General features: G+C 38.1%; 1 protein-coding gene and 1 non-coding gene across 26 annotated transcripts in view; one reads left to right on the forward strand and one right to left on the reverse strand.

Annotated features, from left to right (window-relative positions):
* CDK12 (cyclin dependent kinase 12) overlaps nt 1-16,841 on the reverse strand; it is a 72,919-nt gene extending 56,078 nt beyond the window's left edge. For 24 of the 25 annotated variants that reach the window (XR_005837418.1, XR_005837409.1, XR_005837414.1 and 21 more), the window contains exons 1-5: nt 15,183-16,841; nt 10,144-11,028; nt 3,056-3,232; nt 1,777-1,916; nt 1,041-1,211 (exon numbers count right to left, since the gene is read on the reverse strand). Coding sequence is in view for 3 of the 25 variants with exons in the window: in XM_008689185.2 (XP_008687407.1) it covers nt 1,041-1,211; nt 1,777-1,916; nt 3,056-3,232; nt 10,144-11,028; nt 15,183-16,231 (2,422 nt within the window). In the remaining 22 variants the exon portion in view is untranslated. The remainder of the gene's footprint in view (nt 1-1,040; nt 1,212-1,776; nt 1,917-3,055; nt 3,233-10,143; nt 11,029-15,182) is intronic. The other variant, XM_040640696.1, reaches the window with a different exon arrangement.
* On the forward strand, nt 7,344-7,450 carry LOC121105113. The gene has a single exon (XR_005837543.1). It is a non-coding gene; the product is annotated as a U6 spliceosomal RNA (small nuclear RNA).
* Nucleotides 16,842-22,848: the final 6,007 nt, after the last annotated feature.

Genomic DNA, 22,848 nt, shown 5'->3' on the forward strand with positions numbered 1-22,848 from the left:
TACAGAATGGCAGAGGAAAAGTAAGCTCCACTCGAAACCAATTAACATTTTCTTGTTTATCCTTAGAGAAACTACCTAAACATTATACTACTCTTACAATCAGAAGAAGTTAAGACACACCCAAAAGTATACCTAGTATTCTTAATTCTATTCAGATCTAACTTCCATAAATTTATCTAACTATCGTTACATAAGCACCATTTTTTTATTTGCTTTAAAACTACTTCTACGACTTAGTAAAATTAAAAACAAACAAAAACTACTCCTACCTTAACTTGAGAAGTGCTATTCCCCTTGTGCTAATATCTTCAAGGGTCTATAAATAAGCCAAGCTTAGCTTAACTTTTATCTATTACCTTCCTAATTTTAGGTACTTCAATTGTATTCTCCCTTAACATTCCACACTATATTCACAGATGCCATTTCTTCACAAAAGAAATCTTCAGATTTGCTTTAATAAAAGTAGGTTGAATGACATATACAGACTACTTCAAACATAAGTATGAATGAACAATTTTATCCCCCAAAGAGACACAAATTACAAATCCAGAACACAAACCAGTATGTGACCTGAAGGTTGTTTTAGAAATATCTGCTTTGAATTCTAAATTGTTTAAGTGCAAAACTATGTAAAAATATGGATGCACTATAAACAATAACCAGAAGGGATGCTGTAAAAAGGAGAGTAACTGTGGGTGCCTGTGTGGCTCAGTCGGTTTACTGTCCCATGCCTGATCTCAGCTCAGGTCTTGATCTCAGGGTCATGAGTTCAAGGCCCATGTTGGGCTCCATGCTAGGCATGGAACCGACTTAAAAAAAAAAAAAAAAAAGAGAGAGAGAGTAACTGATAAATCTGGGTTTAATTTCCATTATTGTTATAATTTGTAAAAGAAAAAAAAAAGGAGAGAGAGAGAGACTTTAAAACTAACATTGTAACTCTAGTATAGATTCAAGAAGTTGGTCAAACAGGCAAACAAGCTAAGAGAGGGAAAACAAGATGTACCAATCTACCCTGTAGAAACATGATTCCTTGCTAGTACCTTTGTCCTTCTTGAAATCCAGTGCATCTTGTTTATCTGTAACAATTTCCTTCATGTTAACAACACTTCGGTGGATTAGCTGACGAAGGATTTTGATCTCACGAATGGCTGTGATTGGGAAGCCCTCCTTCTCATTGTCCAGTCTCACCTTCTTCAGGGCCACTAGCTCTCCTGTTACAACAAATTCAAACTGTTACATTATCAATTAGCATTTTTTGGCCACCACCATGAACCAGCCAATATATGCCCAGAGTTGCTCTGAAAGACAGATTTAGCTTACTTTAATGCTATACGCCAGATACTTTTATGCCTTAAAAAACAAACTGAACCCCATGTTCCCTTTCTTGCCTTTGATTTTTTTTAAGACTCGCATTTCTTAATTCAGTATTCAGTTAGGCTTAAAAATTCTGAATTATTAAAATATGCCAACAATCCAACTACTTCATTTTATCTTTAAGAACTAACCCCTTACCAAACAAAGAGCAACTTACAAATTTTATTTTTACTGTCTCTTAAATTCCCAGCAAGATTATAAAATATTTACAATGGACGACAGATAAAGAGGAAGCTTTTTAAACAGTAATAATTATACTATTCTTTTGGAAAATTTTAGTCTTTTAGTAACTTTTGGAAACCAAATCAGAACTCGAAATTTACTTTCGCTAAGTCTACTTTAGCATTAGTACTGCTAAATTTTTTAAACTTCTGACATCTAGAATTTTGTGGCAATATTTACCTGTGTCTTTGTCCTTGGCTTTATATACTTGGCCATAAGTTCCCTCTCCAATAATCCCAATAATGTCAAACTTGTCTACACAGCGTTTTCCCCAGTCACTTTCTGTTTGTCTTCTTTCTCCATAACGAGGACAACAAATTCTAAAAAAGGCAAAACAAAAGAGCCCCCCCAAACAAACAAACAAAAGTTATTTTAAAAACTTAAGCCTGTTCGAAGAAGAAAACAGAATTCTTTTATGATGATTCTCTGGCCCATGAATCTTCTATGAACTTCTTTATTAAAAAGGCAGGAATCAAATGATATGAAATAAATGGTCTCTCACAGTGGCTAAGACAGATTTTTTGCTTCAGGAAGACATAAGATCAAATAACACATTTGCTGCTTACTTTCTAATCTCTCTTTAGTATTGGCTTCATCACCTATCGAATGGGAAAAGAATCCCTAAATCATAGGGTTACTATTAAAATAAAATATAAAACTTTGGCAATAATATATACTCAATAAATGGTAACTATTTTTATTATTGAGAGGAATGCTGGGGTGCCTGGCTGGCCCAATTGGTAGAGCACGCAACTCTTTTTTATCTCAACGTCATGAGTTTAAGCCCCATGGTGGGCGTGAAGCCCAATTTAAAAAAAGAAAAAGAACACTAACAATAGAAAGATCAAACCCAGATTCTACTACATTTATAGAATGGCAATTTATGTAGTTTAAGAAAAAATATCCCACATCTATTAATTTTTCAGTTATGTGTACATGGCTGATACACCCTGAATGAAAGAGCTTTTTTCTTTTTTAATATTCTAAGTATCAAACTCAAAAGATACAATGAGATCAATGTTCATGGTATAGCTGTATTTGGGAAATCATTGCTTTTCTAAAAACACTAGGTATCTGAGGGCGCAGATGAACAGGTCTCCCAGAAAGGCTTTTATCCATTAATATAAAAGATACATATTAGGCCCAATTTTAAATAATCCTACTGGTGTAGGTTGTGGAAGAATGTGTGAAATTTAGGCCCAAAAGTAAGTAAGGAAGCTGTAATTAAGAATAGCTCCCTCCAGGGGCGCCTGGGTGGCTCAGTCAGTTTAGGGTCTGACTTGGTTTTGCTCAGGTTTTGATCTCAGGGGTCATAGGATGGACCCCCAAGTCAGGCTCCACACTCAGTGCAGAGTCCGCTGGAGGTTCTCTTCCTCTACTTCCCCCTCTGCCCCCCCACCCCCGCTCATTCTCTCTTAAATAAATAAAAATAAAATAAAATATCCCTCTAAAAACTCACTTTGGTCTCTTTTTATATGGTTGCTGAGGTGGTGTAACTGCCTTTGGTTCTGGAGAGTCTGGAGGAGATGGATCCCCACCAGGAAGTTCTGGAGGGAGAGGGAGGTCCGTGAGTAAGTGACGTGGTCTTTGTTCCTTTTCTTTCTTTACAGGTTTTGAAGGTGGAGTTTCTTTTGGACTAAACAATAGAGGAAGAGAAGAAAAAGATCAAAATTACTTTAAAAATATGAAAATAAAACTTTTCAAAGCTTATAATGTCTGTATACCAAAAGATTATAAAGATTTTATTTTTAAGGGCTAAAACCCTATAATATAAAAATCCATAGTACATAAAAGAAACAATAAAAAATTTGGGATATTACTTGTAGGTCCTATAACAAACTTTTTAATGTTTTTCCTAAGATTCTATTGGAATTTTACTGAGATGAAATAAAATACAGGAAGTAATCACCTTAAATTCCCAAAGTACCACTGCAATTCATGGAGTCACCAAACCTACTCTCTATATTTTAACCAGCATTAAGGAATGAAAGTTCAACAATTTAACACTACTATGTTATAAAAGATATGGACAAAACTTGGAAAAGGAAATAGCATTTGAGTTTTGTAAAAAAAAATATAGTTAAACTGGACATCAAAATTAGTGAATATACTGACCTATTCTTGGTTTGGAAGCAAAAGGCAACCATATCTGACTAGCCAAAATGGAAAAATAATTCTGAAACTAAAAATCTACAGAGAGTCTAATAAACTATTTCAGAATCATTAAAGCAGTTGGTAGCAGGTGTCTCATGATAATCAACAAAATGGTGGGGCAAGGGAGGGCAGGGAGAAGGGATGTCTTTTCTGGAATAGATTAGGAAAGTCAGTGTTCAGATCCAATTTTTTAAACATCTCAATTTATTTAGAAGAAAGGATTTTGTGCTGTGCATGTCCTCAGAAAATATAACATATTAATTTATGCCTACAAATAAAACCATGCTAGATAATGTCTTTTCTATCACAGTATCAGAAGCTTGAAAAGAAGCTGAGAATCCTAATCACAGGAGCTTCCTCCACTTTTTTTTACAAGTGGTTATAAAAACATGTATTCTTTCATGAATACTTTCATAGAACCATAAAGATCCCTTGCAATGTGTCTTTTTAAAGACTGCATGTGAAAACACAACCACAAAAGTATAACTTTTTACCAATTTTCATCATTTTAATCTCTTGTAAATCAGGCAGAATAGAATCTAGATTAGTTTTTGCATACCAACCAGAACTAGGGTAGTCAATGGAGTGCAAAATGATCATCTGAAACTGTCTGTTCAATTACTGATAGAGAAGAATACACATTATTATAATTTGCACTAAGATTTTTCTACCCTGGGAACAAAGCCTGTCACCAGAAAACTTTTCAGGCAGGACACAACATAGATTTTTAAATTTTCCCAATTTTTAAGACATTCAGGGAATGAAAATTCCCAGTTTTTCAACTACTAACGTCGGAATACTCTATAAATTTTAATTCTTCATGATTCAGAAATAGATTACTTCTTGGTTATCCTTCACTAGAACTGAAATATCTGAATTTTCTTACCATCACTTCATGTAAGTTCAATCTATGTTTTATATTTAGGTCTTGTTTTCTCCAAGGTTATAGGTTCTTATAGGTTCATGTTCAGTTTGCTACTGTGAAAATGTACATTGCTTCTGAAAAATTACATTTTTAACATGTTTATTTCATAAAGCATGAGTGTTTGCTATGTACTACCAGTTCAGGGCATACAAATTGAATATAGGTCAAATCCTATTTCAACAAATTCCAATCTACCCAAAATCGTGGAATAATGATGACTCATAAAATTGAAATGCTTAACATGATGGCCTTTAGCCTTCAGTATACAGCACTCAGTAAAACACAGCTCTCTATACAGTGGATGTGGTCCAGAGGGTCTAACACTGGAGAGCAGATATTGAACATCTAAGTCATTACTATGAAGACTCAGTACCAGGAACTATTGATCTTGCCAATATCAGTATTTCCTGGTTCCCCATTTATGCCTGTAGTTGGGTTCACATCCGGTGAGTAGTTGCATAAATGCTCATGTATAATAATTTTCTTTCAAAAAAGTTGCCAAGCTCCACGGTTGCTCAAGTTTTAAAATCTATTATAAAGTCTCTTGGAATTTATGATGATGGGATTTAATCTGTACTACAATAGCAATACCACTAATAAGAAGTCTTTATTGTTAATAAATATGAATTCACATATTAATTATTTTAAAAGACTGATTTCCTAATATTTTTCACAATTTAATAGCATAAATGACTTCAAATATGATCATTTATCCCTTTCCCCTTAAAGCAGGTTATTTAAAAAGTGATTTACTTTTACAAACTTTTTTTTTTTTTTTTAAGATTTTATTTCTTTATTTGACAGAGAGAGACAGTGAGAGAGGGAGTGAGAGAGGGAACACAAGCAGGGGGAGTGGGAGAGGAAGAAGCAGGCTCCCAGCGGAGGAGTCTGATGTGGGGCTCGATCCCAGAATGCAGGGATCACGCCCTGACCAAAGGCAGACGCTTAACGACTGAGCCACCAAGGTGACCCTACTTTAACAAACTTCTATTAAAAATTTGAATTGAATATATTAAAAATAAGAACTAAGCATTCCATTAGCAAAATTCTAAATCAAATCTGAATGGTCACACAGATTTTCTTTTCTGTAAGAGCTTAGTACTTTAAAGATAAAGCCTTTAAGAATAATAGAGACTCTACTAAAGTCTGATAAACTCCAAATGAACCAGGCCACCAAAAAAAAAATTGATCAGAAATGAAGATTTTATTTTATTATTATTTTTTAAAGTAAGCTCTACGCCCAAAGTGGGGCCTGAACTCAACCCCGAGATCAAAAGTTGCATGCTCTACCAACTGAGCCAGCCAGGTGCCCTGGAAACAAAGATTTTAAAAACCCTATGCGGTTAACTGAAATTTTATTTATTTTTTATGTAGGCTCCATGTCCAACGTGGGCTTGAAATCACAACCCTGAAACTGAGAGATTGAGAGTTGCATGCTTTACTGACTTGAGCCAGAGCCAGGCGCCCCAGTTAACTAAAATTTTAAAAGTATACAGATGATCTCCTAAAGAGCAGGTGATCCCCAGGGCATCTGGGTGGCTCAGTGGATTAAGTGTCTGACTTTGGCTCAGGTCATGATCTCAGCGGCCCTGGGGTGAAGCCCTGCTCAGCGGGAAGTCTGCTTGTCCCTCTACCTATGCCCCTCCTCCCACTCTTTCTCTCTCAAATAAATAAAATCTTAAAAAAAAAAAAAAAAAAAGCAGGTGATCCCCATGAATAGCTATGTTCATGAATAATGTACTATATCATGAAGAATGGATAGTTTAGCAGCCTTCACTTCTTGAAACAAAAAATTGCAGACCATGAATCAGAAAGGCTTTTGCAATACCATTAGTTAAATTCACTTCTGCATTTGATACCTGGGTTAATACACTCCTGGCCCTATATATATGATTGAAACAAAAGTTTCATTCTATTCCCAAAGGGACTTTAAAAGAAGACAAATCCTCTGATACAAGCTTTACATCATCCATGTACCAAATGAATTAACTACATGCCCAGTGTCATTTCACACAAGTCCTGATCCTTTCTCCTTCAGTAGTCTGATTCAAATAAGCAATATCTACCGATCGCATTCTGTGTTCTATGTCTAAAGCACTACAGGCAACAGAAAGATGTATAAATCACATTCTCAACAATTAAGCTGCTGCAATCTCACATGAGAACATCAAGAATATAAATAAATTTCATATGCAACTTTCAGATTTCTTCCTGAAAAGTTTTCTTACATAAAAATTATTTTTCAAGTGAAAAACAGGTGCAGCTGGTATGATATATGGATAGCGTGGCACCAAAAAAATAAAGACGAAAACAAAAAACATCTTGAATTTAAAATACATAGTGAAAAAATAAAATGGATTGTGGAAGATACCTTCATTTTCATTTTCCTTTTTTTTTTTAAAGATTTTATTTAGACAGAGATAGAGACAGCCAGCGAGAGAGGGAACACAAGCAGGGGGAGTGGGAGAGGAAGAAGCAGGCTCATAGCAGAGAAGCCTGATGTGGGGCTTGATTCCATAACGCCAGGATCACGCCCTGAGCCGAAGGCAGACGCTTAACCGCTGTGCCACCCATGCGCCCCTTCGTTTTCATTTTTCTACCTTTAATAACTTATTTATATTTATGTAGAAAACTAATAATAATCACACATTTAAAAATAATTACATTTGTGCTCACTTCAGGAGCACAGATACTAAAACCAGAACAATACAGAGAAGATTAGCAGGGCTCCTGTGCGAGGATGACAAGCAAATTTGTGAAGCATCCCATATTTTTAAAATATTAAAATTTTGCAGATAAGGTCCTTTAACTTTGATCCTCATCCTAAATCCCATCCACAGAGATAACCATTATCATCAGCTTAATATATATCTTTCTGGATTTTTTTTTTAAGATCTTATTTATTTATTTGACAGAAAGACAGCCGGCGAAAGAGGGAACACAAGCAGGGGGAGTGGGAGAGGAAGAAGCAGGCTCCCAGCGGAGGAGCCCGATGCAGGGCTCGATCCCAGGACTTTAGGATCATGCCCTGAGCTGAAGGCAGACACTTAACGACTGAGCCACACTCAGGCACCCCTGGATCTTTTTTGGTGTGAATTTATATATATTCATATATATAAATATGAATATATGTATCCATATATATATGAATATATGTATCCATAGAAAACAGACGTTTTGTTTTTATTACGTAAGGGTTTTTACATAATTATCACACTATTAAAAATTAATTACACTGGACTATGAAATGACAGTTATACTTTCACAATCAGAACTGATACATAACAAAAAATACTTCTGTTCCCTTCATTTTCTCATACACATTCTTAAAGATAGCCACACATACTCAAATAAGCACTGAATGGTCTTACTTTACCTTTCATCCCATTCTAAAAGATAGAAATCCCTATGTGCCTACCAAAATTATTCCACCTCTGGAAATCTGCACTCTACACTGACACATGGTAGGTAAGTTCAATAATTATTTGGTTAGCCAAGAAAACATTTCAAAATGAAGATTTTCAGCCACATCGATATTGTTCTAGCCACCATGTAAACTAATATTTAAACAAGGTTCCTGTAGCTAGATCATGGCCTAGAGTCCCACTGGATAATGCTCAACTGATATTTCCTTTTCCAACAAAAACCACAGAAACACGTAGCTTGTATCTATGAGAAGTATACTGTGCACCTAAACAGATTTTTTAACATAAATTTCAGGTTTTATCCTTCCCTTTTGCAATTCTCAGGATACAGCAGAACTGACAAAATAATTATTAGAAAAAGCATGTGGAATTTTCCTTAAAATAAGATTTACCACTATGAATAGTAATGGACTCATTCTTAAAAAAATTTTTTTAATTGCATTTGTATCTTCTTAAAAGGCACAGAGCAGGGGCTCCTGGGTGGCACAGCGGTTAAGTGTCTGCCTTCGGCTCAGGGCATGATCCCAGTGTTATGGGATCGAGCCCCACATCAGGCTCCTCCGCTGGAAGCCTGCTTCTTCCTCTCCCACTCCCCCTGCTTGTGTTCCCTATCTGGCTGGCTGTCTCTCTGTCAAATAAATAAATAAAATCTTTAAAAAAAAAAAAAAAAAAAAAGGCACAGAGCATAGTCTGGAAAAATACAGATGTAAAGAGCTGAAATATATCACCATTCAAATTACTGATGTCACTTGGAAAATAATGGAGGCTTGGGAATTGCTCTGGGATGTAAGATCAGTGGTACTTACTTTTATGATTACAATGAAAGTTTGTTGCAATAAATTAAACTCATATCCTAGAGAACAAGAGGGTAGGATCTCCTTCGAAAAAACCAGTAACACAGACTACCATGGCATACGTCACCACTAAATCAGCACCTGTTTGATGGCATTTGCCTAGCTAGTCCTGCCAAGATATAGAATAAATATATTTCCTAATGCCTCCATAAAATCAGATTCATGTTTCATAATCATTTCACTTCTCAATATTCAGAGGACTCATGAAAATTAGAGCTCTTCCCATCATCCCATTGTGAATCTGTATTCTAATTAGTAAAGATTCTGCATACTGTTCTTTTGCTTCTTATAGGGTAACTTTTTTTTTTTAAGCAGTGCCTCTCAAGATAAATCTGGTTTATTCTTTTCCTGGATTAGGAGACAAAAAAACAGCTATAAAAGACATTTTGGAGGACCACTAAGGTTATTTGATATTGTTATTAATGACATTATATTATTAAATCAGTAAGAAGTTTTTTGGGTGATTAAGGTATTGTGATTCTTTGGGAAAATGTTTTAGTGTTAGAAGAGACATGCTAAAGTATTCAGAAGTAAAGTGTCATGATACCTAAAGTTAAAGCAAATGTGGCAAAAAGTTAACTGGTGAATCCTGGTGAAGAGTATAAAGGAGTTAATTGTATTATTCTTTCAATTTTTCTATGGCGATTAAAATTGTCAACATTTTGCCTGGCTGGCTCAGCCAGTTAAGCAGCTGCCTTTGACTCAGGCCATGACCTCAGGGCCCTGGGATTGAGGCCTACAGTGGACTCCCTGCTCAGCAAGGAGTCTGCTTTTCCCTCTCCCTCTGCCCCTCCCCTGCTTGTGCTTTCTGTCTCTCAAATAAATAAAATCTTAAAAAAAGAAAAAAGAAAAAATCTAAAAAGAAAAAGAAAAAAAAGAAGTTTTCAACATAAAACTTTACGGAGGAAAAACACCACTGATTTTTAAAAACTTGACCCAAAAGTTACCTTATCAAATAAACTCATGAACAAAAAGGGTTACTAGGCCTCAAATTGTAATTTTCTCCTCCTAAGTAATAATGTTATAAATAAGAACTTTTCCACTGAAAACCAAATACCAAAAGCATTTCCTACTCATAAAAGCATTTTAAACAGCCATGTATTAGAGCAGTTTTGACAGTCTGAGAATAGAAAATGCATTGCATTTACAACAAGAGGGTAAAGTTTTCCCAGTTAACTATACGACTTACCTATCCATGTCATCGTCTCCGGGTAATAAGGGTGGGAGGGGCAGAGGAGGCAACGTTGAAGTTTTTAGGTGTGGAATAGCAGCTGTTACAGATATTTGAGTCTTCACAGAAACCTGTGCAAGGGGCTGAGAATTTGCCTGAGAGGACAAAGTAGATGTCCTTGGGTGAGTAGAAGGGGGCAAAGTTGAAGTACTAGAGGCAAGAACCTGACTAAATGCTGGCTGGGGAGGAGGCAGAGGTGGTTGCTGTGGAATAGCTGGTAGTGGAGGCAAAGGTGGCAAAGGGGGTGTCTGAGGTGGAGGGCTAGTAGTTGGTAAAGGAGGTGGAGGAGAAGTAACTGCGGGGACAGGTGGAGGGGTCTCTTTTTCTGATGTCTCTGTCTCTTTTGGAGTAACAATCTCCTCTTTCAACGCTATGGGTTTAGAGTCTCTTGATCCCTGTGCTTTCAAATCTTTAATAGGATGCTTCTCAGAGTTCTCATCCAACTTTACTTTCCCTGTATCTAAAGAATTTTTGACTTCTGTGTTTAGATGTGGTATATTCACCAGTTCAGTATCTGGGGCAGATTTTTCCAATTTTACACCTCTGGTTAACTTTTTAGACTCCAAGCCTGAATCCTTAGCCTCTACTAAACTGTTCTCTTTTCTAGGCAAAAATATAGGTGAACCCTTGGATTCCTTCCCATCCATTTTTGCTGCAGCAGCAGCTGCTGCTCTTTCCTTCTTTTTCCTACTGAGTTCAGCTCCCAAGCTGGAGTTCAATGGAAGCCTGACAGGTGAGATGCTGGAATGTCGACTGCGTGACCCGGATCGCTTCTTTTTACTATGAGAAGATGAGTGTCTTGAATATGTGGGACTTCTACTTCTAGACTTCATGGATTTCCTACTGGAAAAAAAAAAAGGCAGTTTAAAATGGATAGCTGACAGCAATATGGAGGAAAATACACCAGTTAAACTACGGAACATGGTAACAACCTACTTTGAGTAATTTAGCAATCTTAAAAATGAATTGGGTACCATCAAATAACAATAATAATAATAATATACCAGTATCGGTTCATTAACTGCAACAAATATACCAGATTGATGTAAAATGTTAATAACAGGCGAAATTGGGTGCAAGGACATATAATAATTCTTTGTACTATCTTCTCAATTTTTCTTATGAATCTAAAACTGGTCTAAAAAATAAAGTTTACTTAAAAAATAGATTACAAGGAACTAATTCCTGCAGGACAATGTATTTCAATCATATAACACTAAAATTATGCATTACTTATCCAACTCAAGATGATGAGTATTTTTTTCCCATGTTGGAAAACACCCATATTCACAATGATCACTTTTTTGGAATTTTGGTTTAAATCTCTGATAAAGTGAAAAGATGATTAAAAAAAAAAAGTCATACTTTATATACTAAAGGTGGGTTATACCAATCAGCAAGTTAAAAGTAAATAGCATGCTTCACCAAACCCTAATTGTTTCAACAAGAGAGCTATTTAATTGACAGATCCCAGGAAGATTTTGTTCCTTGTATCTTCAGTCGATAATTAAGTTGTACCTATGCTAAACAACCCCTAAGATACAAGAGTTATTAGGATTTGCAAAATAAATAAGCTGAAAAAGTTGTCTTACCAAATATTTATCAGAAGTTCTCAAAACTATAATGACTTCTGGTACTTTCATATATAAAATGATTTCCAATCAACTTTTTAGGAACTCATAAAGCAAGGTACTGTTGCATATTAGATTTACTTTCTTCATTATTAAGAATTTGGAAATCCATGAGGCAGATTATTCCACATTGAAACCCAACCCTCATTAATTCTTTTTGCCTTTTCATAAAGCCTAATGTGCTCAGGCCTCAATGGGGGGGGGGGGGTAATAGCACTAAAAATGTGACTGAACAAAACAAATTGCCCAGTAGTTCAAAATAAATTGCTCCCATTCCAGATCTTCAATATCTCCCTTTATCTTTGGTCATTAGTAATACTAACATAATTCAAAATGTTTCAAAACAAATAGTAATATATGTGTAGGCGAAATCACTCACATGATATTAGCCATCATTTTCTTATACCTACACTGCTTTTTGGAAGTCTGTTCCAAAAAGTTAAGTTAAAATGCAAGTCATTATTGGAATAGAAGTACTCAAAACAGCAATAACAACATATATATGAACATGAGGATATAAAATACTGAAAGTGGTTAAGTGAATTTACCAAACATCCACTTATTCTTTAGAAAATACTTCTCTTGTAAATAACTGGATGAAACCAGAGGTTTTCTCTCACTGAATTGGAGCTGTGATAAAACTACCATCTCTATTATCCTAGGATAAACTTCTAAAGTCCCAAACACTAAGTAATACCAGAACTACATGCTCTAAAAACTAGTTTCTTTAATCATTCAGCATTACTAAAATCTTCCTAACGAACTCTGCTACAAGCCCTTCAATTTCTCAACAGAAGCCTACTGTTAATAAAACATTCTGATGGCCATATACTTATGGCATTTTTAGTGATACGAATGCTGTATTTGAGTTCAAGATCCACTCTTCAAGAAAAAAAGTGATGGGGGAAGGGGGTGGTGAGAAGAGACAACCAATAGGCAAATGCAGGCAATAATAAAAACTGTTCTCAAAAACAAATATATTTTCCCCCTGAGTTCAGTTAGGTTTTACCCATCTGAAATGAAATTGCTACTATTAATCACTATTAATTTGGAGGATGCAAAGACATTACATTTCTGGCAAAGCATTTTCAGTCTTTTAAAACGACGTTGTTTAATTTTGACTGTGTCTCCCAAGGAAAAAATACAGAGATAATCACAGAAGGGATCTGTATGCTCTACTCTAAGAAATTTTTGTACTTACTGTCTGGAATGCCAACGAATGAGGAAAAAGCTGTAGTGCACACATACAAACATGTAATGCTCTCTAAAACCCAACTAAAAATATGTATATCACTCCAAAATTATATTATGTTTATATATTGTGTCCTATGCTATCATATTGTGTCTCCAATTCTTTCCTGATTTATTTTTTACAATTACTGCATGAATTCCAATTAACTGAGTAAAGGAAGAGAGAACTTGAGATATGAATCCAAAACGAATCACTGAAAAGCAAGTTCTTTCTGAAAGCAGTTTTAGTGTTTTAGTCTCAAGTGCACTTCCATATTCCCAAAACTCAAGACAATAAAAATTCTCAAAACAGCCTTAATGTGGGACGCCTGGGTGGCTCAGTCGGTGAAGCGTCTGCCTTGGGCTCAGGTCGTGATCCCAGAGTCCTGGGATACAGTGCCGCATCAGGCTCCTCGCTCAGCAGGGAGCCTGCTTCTCCTCTGCCTCCTGCTCCCCCTGCTTGTGCTCTCTCTCTCTTTCTGACAAATAAATAAATCTTTAAAACAAAAAACAGCCTTAATGAAACTACTCCCTCAAGAAAACAAGTATTCTGAGAGTATTTCTTATGTTTCCTTAAACAACTAATCTATTTTATAAACGGTACACGTAAGACATCCATTTCACTGTATATAAATTTTACTCTCACCCCTTCAAAAAAATTCAACTCTAGCTAATGCTATACACAACACACTAAAATGCTTACAGTGAAGTATACTGATGTCTGCAACTTTGAGATGAATCAAAACAAAAGATGGATTGGAGAGATGGATGGATATGATAAAATATACAGCATACATTAATTGTAGAATGTATGTAGTACATATATGGATCCTCACTATAATTCTTTCAACTTTTCTGTGTTTGAAAAATTGTGATAAAATGGGAGGGCTTGGGGGGGGAACTAAGGAACTTTAAGACACTGACAGCTGAGAACTCTGCAGTTTGATTAATTCAAACTAATATATAACTAATTATAACTTTAAGTCAGCAAAAATTACTCATATTGACATATAAAAGACATGCATGGATTTTTACAAATTAGCATAATTTCTCCCTTAGCATTCAACGTTTCCTCGCTCATAAGACAGAATTTACTGACTTGCTCCAGGTAACCAGAACTGTCCTATACACTTCATGTTTACTAGCTAATCCTCACAACTACTCTAGAAGTAGGTAGATATTATTCCCTTTTTACATATGAAGAAACATGGGCAAGGAGAAATTAAATTATTTGCCAAAGTTCACAAAGCAAGACTAGGATTCTACTCAGGTATAACTCCAAAGCCCATGTTCTTTTGTGGACAAAGGTGAGTTCACAAAGAGGGAGGTACATCTCATCATCTAGGAATAAGAAAAGTTTTCAGTAGTAATTCATTTTAACAATTTCAAACTAACAGGCCTTTCTTGCTAAAATATGGTAAAGGCACTATTACCCTTATTTTAGAGAAAGATTTTGAAAATTGCCGGTGGTCCCAGGGTAGGTCAACGGTGATGCTGTAAAGAAAATCAAATTATCCTTGGAACCAATTTCTGCAAAGCTACATATCAACAAAAGGAAAAAGGACTAAACAGCCGAATTTCCACTAGAAACATCAGTTGAAAGACAGGAGTTACCAAAACATTGTCAATTAGGAAATAAACTTACAGCTTTGGAGACCCAGTGGACAGCACATGCACAAATGAGAGATGACCTAGGCAAATAGCTTCAAGATAATACAAATGAAAATTTATAATTTCTTACATCTCTAGTCAGGTCCAGTGAGGTCTAAAGCACGTATACCAAGGTGATTTTTTAAAACATTTAAGACAATGCAACAGAAATTGCTAGATAAGCTCTGGGATAAGCTCAGTTATCAACTCTGTGTACTCAATAAGCAGGAGCCTATGATTTTTCTCACAGGAGCTTACAACTGAAGGTCTCACCACTGGAAGTACCTACCTTTAGCAGTTTTAGGCATATGAACTCTCCACTTCTCAAATTCTGGATTAAGAGACTAGATTCACCTACTTGAGTAACTAGCCAATAGCAAAGTGTTCTAGTCCATAAGACTGGGTCTTCCACAAAAAGGTTAACTTGACTACTTTCGGGTTCCTCATGACCCAGCCTAAGAAAGGGCTGTTAGACAAATAGCTCACCTGGGGAGTGGACTCCGACTCAGAGACCGTTTGCTCATGAAAGGGCTGCTGGACCGTCTTCGCCCATAGGGACTGGGCGATCTCCCACTGTAAGAGCCACTCCTTTCATAGCTGGAAGAACGTCTCCGACTATAGGGACTCACAGATCTTTGCCGTCTACTGTAGGGACTGGGTGACCGGGTGCTGGACTGGTAGGCCGAAGGCTCCTTGTAAGGAGGGCTAATTGACTGCCTTCTTGAGGTACTTCCAGGACTCTTCTTGTAGGAGTCATAATTGCTAGAGGTGTGAGATCTTGGGGGACTAAGGTCATAATCTTGGCCATAAGAAGCTCCTGAGGGGCTATCATCTTGCTTGGGGCTGTCAGACCATTTCCTATGCGGACTCCTGGATCTCCGTTTGGGGCTGTCGACTGTTTTGTAGCTTTTGGGTGTTTCCCTTTTCCGATGACTTTTACTCCGGTCTTTGTGCCCAGACTTCAACTCACGTTCTTTCCGGGTCTTCTCCTTATGGAGTTTGGATGACCTGGATTCCTTGTTGCTGCTGCTTTTGGATATCTGTGCCTTCCCATAGTCCTCATTCTCCTCATTTGAACGCTTTGAACTTCCTGATATCCGGTCCTTCATCGATCCCGATTTGCTGGAGACTTCCTGGTTTTTTTCTTTTTCTGTTTGTTTAGTTTTTAGTAAGTCCCGGGAACGTCTGTGCTGGTGGTGACGATGCTTGTGCAGGCGGTCACTCCGATCAGTTCCACGACGTTCATCATTCTCCCTCCTGTCTAGTTTGAAGGCCATGTCGTCAGAGAAGGTATCTGAATCAGAGCTGATGTCATCATACTCCACCAAAGGTTTGATAATTGTACCCAAAGGTGCTGCTTCGGGGGTCACCAACCCCATGTCTTTGGAGTGCTTGGATTTATGCCGCTTGTGCTTCGACACCAAGCGGTGACGCTCTCTGCTGTTGGAGCTGCCACCTCCCGATGACGGCTGCAAAGTTCCAGAAGCTCCTCCACTCCCGTCCTTCTTGCCCCCATGTCTCTCTGGATTGGGCATTCCCTTTCCCCTAGCCTCAAAAAGGGGAAAAAGTTCCCCAGCACTCCAAAAAGTAACCCCCACCCTCCCCCCCAACCCCACGCCTACCAAAGCGCCCCTAGAAGGGGGTGGGGAGGGAAGGGACGGTAGCCCAGGCTCCTCCTCCCTCCCGACTCCTCGGCACCCTCCTACATGAGGTGGGGGGTGAAGGAGCCAGAAAAGAAACGAGAGTTCCTCAGCAATGGAGTTGCGAGACAACGGGTAGCTGCTCAAGTCTGCTTCCCCTCCTCCCCCCGCCGAGCCAATCCCCAGGCCCGGGCGCCGGGGAGGTCGAGGAAGTAGGAAGCCGACGGCCCGGGGCTGTGGGGCCGACTTCGGCTCTGGGGCCCTGTGAAGACTGCGCGGGCCCTTCCCCTACCCGGTAGCCCGGCTCGGGGCGGCTTCCTGTCGCTGGGGTCCCGCGGCCTAGGTGCCTCACGCCCCCTTTGTCCCTCGCTCCTGAGGGAGCCCCTCTTCTTGCCTCCGCCTCACCTCAATACCTCACACACTCACTCGCTCCCTCACACAGACTCAGTCACACACTAGGTTAAACCGAAACGGCACTTAGAGGAGGGGGGGAGGGGGCAATCCCAGGAAATACCGCGAGAATCCTGTGAACTCTCGCGGTATTTCGCGCTTCCCTTTGACCTCTCGCGACGGCCTGCTCAAACAACGCGAGAGTAGGTCCTGAACAAGAAACGCGTTCCGCCAGATTCTCGCGATAAGCTCCGCGCTCTCTATTTGAGCAAAGCTTTATTGAAACGGCGGTAGAATTTTTTTTTTTAGTCAAAACTTTATTGATAATTTATTGAACAAATACTCCCAGGCTCCGGCACAAAACTAATTTTGCATACTTTATAACAACTCTTTTCACTACCAGGGTAAAAATATTGTCAACAGGACAAAGGGCGAGTGTGGGGACATTTCAACCCAATTCCTTAAGTATTAACAATGCTTCCCACCTACAGAGCGTATACTAATGCACATTATCTCTAATTCTCATGCTACCCTGCAAAACACGATATCCTCTTCCCTATTTTACAGATAAGGAAATTCAGAGTCACAAATGTTAAATAACTTACTCAGGGTAACAAAGCTAGTCCAGTAAGTGCCAAAAACGTGATTCAGATTCATGTCTAACACCAAAGGACAGCTCTTGTATAGCGTGGCACTTCCTCTCTCCACTCTATTTAAAATCTTAACCTGAAAACTCATCACCTCTAGGGATCATCTGTGGCTTTTCTGGAATCATTTAGCCTTTTATCCTCGCGCAGAAGATTATAATTATGAACAAGTAGAACATGGTATTCATGAGCAAGAAAAAATAATATCCTGCCCTTCATTTTTTACTTGTTAGAACTTTGCACACATTAGCTCATTCCATCGTCACAAAAATCATCTCAAATGGGATTGTATAAGTGCGTAAACTAAGGCACCGAGAAATTAAATGACTTATCCAAAATTCTTCATTCTTTTCTTCATCAAATTCATGAGACTTTAAGGCCCTCCTCTGTGAAATAGTGTCCTTTCTCATAAGGCCATCAAGCAAAACATAGAGAAAATATTCATACCACAAGATATAAGATAAATGTCATAAGAATGATACAGAGCCCTGCAAAGGTTCTAAAGGAGGTTAGGAATGTTAAGGAAAAGCTTTATAAATGTAGGGCATTTGAATTGGATCACGAAGATTAAATAGGATATGTATATTCAAAGATGGGAAGATCAGAGACACCTGGGTGGCTCAGTCAGTTAAGTTCACCTGCCTTCCGCTGGGGGCATGATCCCAGGGTCCTGGGATTGAGTCCTGCATCCAGCTCCTTGCTCAGCAGGAAGCCTGCTTCTCCCTCTGCCTGCCACTCCCCCTGCTATGCTAGTACGTGCTTGCTCACTCTCTCTCTCTCTCTCCCCCCCCCGATGAGTAAATAAATAAAATCTTAAAAAAAAAAAAAAAGGGAAGATCAACCAGTAAATTAGGGGCCAGAAAACACCCTGAATGTAGGCAAAAGAATCCACTCTCAAAATCATTCCCTGAAAATGTTCTGGTTGCTTTTGGTCACGTGGGTACCAAAAAGAAAAATTTTTACCTAAATGTTTAAGTCCATAAATATTGGCTAAACATTAAAAAGGTAAACTTTTTAATTAACTATGGAAGAAAATTTAATGCCATCAAGAAAAAAAGGATAGACTTAAGTACTGGAACTCAGGTATAGTAACTCCTCATTCATTGCTGCAATAGAGCCTGGATGTAAAAGTCCCCACCAGTGTCTGACATGATGGCCAACGGCATGAGACTTAGTGGCTGACTAAAGGAAATGACTGAGCCATCTTATCAAACGCTGGCATGAGTTCAGCAAAATTACTCTGATTTTTTATACCTTTTAAATGAGATTAAGTTTTTGACCCAGGATGCGCCCACACCCATGGTAAAATGTAACAATGGGGAGAGCAGAAGGAATTATGGTAATGTGTCAAATAAAATCTTGAATAAAATTTATCATCTAAATTAAACAGTGGTTGAAACTTTCTTAATTATCTATTGGTTGTCTATTGAGACTAGAGACTCCCAATGAATGAATGAATGAATGAATGAATGAAGATTTTACTGAATTTTTATCATATATTTCTATAGCACTGTTCAATTTTCCACACAACTCTTTTAAGTCTGTCAATAGACATCAGTTGAACAAATAATCCAGTGAGGTGGCCAAGATGGGTATTACTACATGTATCTACTAAAGGTGAAACTGAGACTCAGGAGTTGGAGTATGTTTCCACTAAGTGTAGGAAGTGCCAGGAGCAGGGACAGCTCTTTCTTTAATCTTAGACCAGTACTCTTTCTATTGCAGTACACTTTCTCTTTTTGGTGGATATAATTCTAATGTCAATAAGCTCTCAATAAAGCTGGAAAAAAATTTTTACTCTAGTAAATATATTTTGTCCAAGTGTTTAAATACAAAATCAAGTATAAACTGCAGAAATTTGTCCAGCAGTGTGTGAAAATAGTACTTTTATAAAATAAGGGTTGCTTCACTCTACAGAAAAACTTTGAACTCAGAAATTCCAGGACTGCACAATTTGCTTTATTTGCATGACCTCCCAGGGCAGGGAGTCAGGGCAACTCTATGAACCCCAAGGTAATCAGTCAGATGAAGACTATACTTTCCCTATAAATCCCTTGGGATAAGTCAGAAAGCTGCTCTTTAGGCTGTACTCAAGAGGAAATATTTAACTAAAGTCAATAACTCCCCCAACCACATCCTGGATCAATTTATTAGTTTAGATTTTAGGTTTAAAGAGTTCTCTGAAATCTCCCTCAAAGCTTAGTCATTTAAAATTTGACCATTGTCACCTTTTTGCCATATACAAAGATTGCTCCTACATGCACCTTGGATGATTTTCTTGTTTAATAACATGCCTCTCCTATCTTTAATTTTGGAGTACAAATTTTTCAATAATGTTATTTTATCTGCATTTTCAGCCAAAATTTGGTAAAGTTTACTTTATTTTCAAGCTTATAAGGTTTAAAATTACCTAGCTACACTTAGTATAGACATTATTGTGTACAGTTTCCATGAGGAAATGTAGCTGTGTATCTAATATTGATATTTTCGGCACAAATAAATTAACAAAAATTTTTTGAGTAACTGATTATTGTGACCAATCATATTTTCAGAACTCTAAATCAGGTGAGTCCATCAAAATTTGGAGCTGTGTTTTCTTGTTTATATTACCAGCTCCTACCTAATACATAAGTATTAGGATTCCATAGATGTTTGTCAGCATTTTAAATATGAATTATCTTTGAGGGGTGCCTGGGTGGCTCAATCGGTTGAGCGTCTGGCTCTTGGTTTCAGCTTGGGTCATGAACCCAGGCTTGTGGGATCGAGCTCCGAGGTGGGCTCTGCACTCAGCGGACAGTCGGCTTGAGGATTCTCTCTCTTCCTTTCCCTCTGCCCCTCACTCACTTGTGCACTCTTGTTCTTTTTCTCTCAAATAAATAAATAAATCTTTAAAAAATAAATATGAATTATCTTTGAATATTCTCACTTGGATAAAATGTTCTCTGTACCTCATCAATTTTAAGGTTGCTAGATTTACATTATATAATATTTGGAACACACTTTTTTAAAGATTTTATTCATTTATTTGAGAGTGAGAGCAAATGAGAGAGAGCGAGAGTGAGGGAGCCAAGAGCCCAAGTGGGGGGGGGGAGGGGCCGAGGCAGAAGGAGAAGGAGGCTCCCCGCTAAGCAGGAAGCCCGATGTGGGGCTCCATCCCAGGACCCCAGGATCATGACCTGAGCCAAAGGACGCTCAGCCCTGGCTGAGCCATCCAAGTGCCCCTGGAACACATTTTTATATTAAAAATATTCATTGATTATCTGAAATTCAAATTTAACTGAGTGTTCTGTATTTTATCTGGCAAGTCTATCAATTTATCCCAACAATATGCATTGAGTCTCTGACATATGTCAGGGGATGGGCTAGGCAATGTTACTAGACAGTAGTGAAAGAAGTAGATGGGTTAAAACCTTCCTGGAGGTAGCAGTCTAACAGGGAAGACAGGCATTGAACCATCATGTACTTAATACATTTCAATGGCGAAAGAAAGCGCTATTAAAGAGAAGTTTGCGCGGCACCTGGGTGGCTCAGTCGGTTAAGCGTTGGACTCTTGGTTTTGGCTCAGGTCATGATCTCAGGGTTGTGAGATCCAGCCCTATGTTGGGCTCTGCACTCAGCTTGGGGTCTGCTGGAAATTCTCTCTCCCTCTTTCTCTGCCTCTCCCCCAGCCTCACGCACACATAGGCATATACTCTGTCATATGAATAAATACAATCTTAAAAAAAGAGAAGTTTGAAGTAATGTAACAGAGGACCTGACCAAGTCATGGGCTAGAGAAGGCCCCTCTAGTCTAGAGGAAGACAATTAAATCAACATCTGAATAAGAAGGCCTTAGTGAGGTGAAGAGGTCAGGTGGAGGAGGGCCTTTCCCAGCAGTTAAAAATGCCTGTTCAAGGACGTTGGGAGAGGAAAGACTGCAGGAATTTTCTTTTCTTTCTTTCTTTTTTTTTTTTTTTAAGATTTTATTTATTTGACAGAAAGAGAGCAAGAGAGCATAAGCAGGGGGAGCAGCAAAAGGAGAGGGAGAAGCAGACTCCCCACTGGGCAGGGAACCCAGTGCGGGGCTTGATCACAGGATCCTGAGATGATGACCTCAGCCTAAGGCAGATGCTTAACCAACTGAGCCAGCCAAGTGCCCTGAGTGCTGGAATTTTCTGCATGAGAAAGAAGGCTAGCATGGCTAAGGATTGGCAAGGGGAGAGGAGGTGGGTCTAGCAAGGTTTTGTAGGTCCAGTAAAATATTTGCCTACTTGGCCCAAGTACAGTTGTAGGTAAGCAGTGGGGATTCAGAAATGAAGGTCAAGTCCTACCCTAAGAAACTCACTACGTAATGATTCAAAGGAATGAGGATAAAGAGGAAAAGGTAAGAAAAAAAAAATTGAATCCTGCTTTAAGGAGCATGATTATAGATATCTTTGTGGTAGTAAATGTATTCCCAGACACTTCCAAAGATTTGTTATTAAACTTACACTGCTGTCCCTGCTCACACGGACTGTAGTTATCTGCTGGAATGGTTTTGGAGGATGTTTGAATAGCATTTTTGAAATGTGGCAAGTCTGAGACTGAAAAGCCAGTAGAAATACACTACTTAATATCCTTGCAGTGAACTAGGTAAAATCCAACGTTATAGCAGTTATTATCAAAGATATGCTTGGAAAAAGAATATTAAAACAAAAACAGAAAAACAAAACAAGACACAAGCCCCGACTAGGTTAAGAACTTTCACCCAATACTAGCTTTGTATTTTAGCCTGGTTCTTCAGTTCCAGTGGCCACAAACTTCTCAGCATTACTCTAAATTTCTCCTTGTGTAGATTTACTGATAGAAGAGACATGACTACTTTGTAGGGTGGAGTACAAGCTAAACTGCTTGTTTTTACTATGATTACAAAACAGGGACACTACCAATTGTAATACACTTTGGTATATAATTAAAAGCATCTGATGCTCTGAACTGCTACAAGTCTATCTTAATCCAAAAGTAATCCTAATACCAAGTCCTAATACCAAATCTCCCAGATCTTCAAAAAAAAAAAAAAAAAGGAATTGCGTGAGAAATATTTCTGGAATTTGAGAAAAAATTGGGAAATGGGAATGAAGTGAATTGGGCTAAGAACGTCGTATTACAAACAGCCAGTATCATTTTAATTTTTCCATCTAGTATCTCAAGAAAGCGTATTATCTTTAATAAAATATTTCTGATACCAATATTCCTTGAAATACTAGTCTTTCAGTAAAGAGATCCCGGGATTTTAATTTACGAAGGCCTTTGACATTCCGAACTGGAGTCAAACGCCAAGAGACAGCAAACACCATACCTAGAAGCAGCAGTAAGTCTTGAGACAACCGAGAGCTAAGGGAAGGCGTGATTGGAAAAATCTCGCGAGAAGCACCGCATTCACTATTTTTCGCGATATTTTGGTGCCCAGCCTTTTTCCTATCTCTCGCAGGATCACGGTTAATCTCGCGATATTTG

Source organism: Ursus maritimus, unplaced genomic scaffold (assembly GCF_017311325.1).
Source record: "Ursus maritimus isolate PB19 unplaced genomic scaffold, ASM1731132v1 scaffold_24, whole genome shotgun sequence".
Taxonomy (NCBI): Eukaryota; Metazoa; Chordata; class Mammalia; order Carnivora; family Ursidae; genus Ursus; species Ursus maritimus.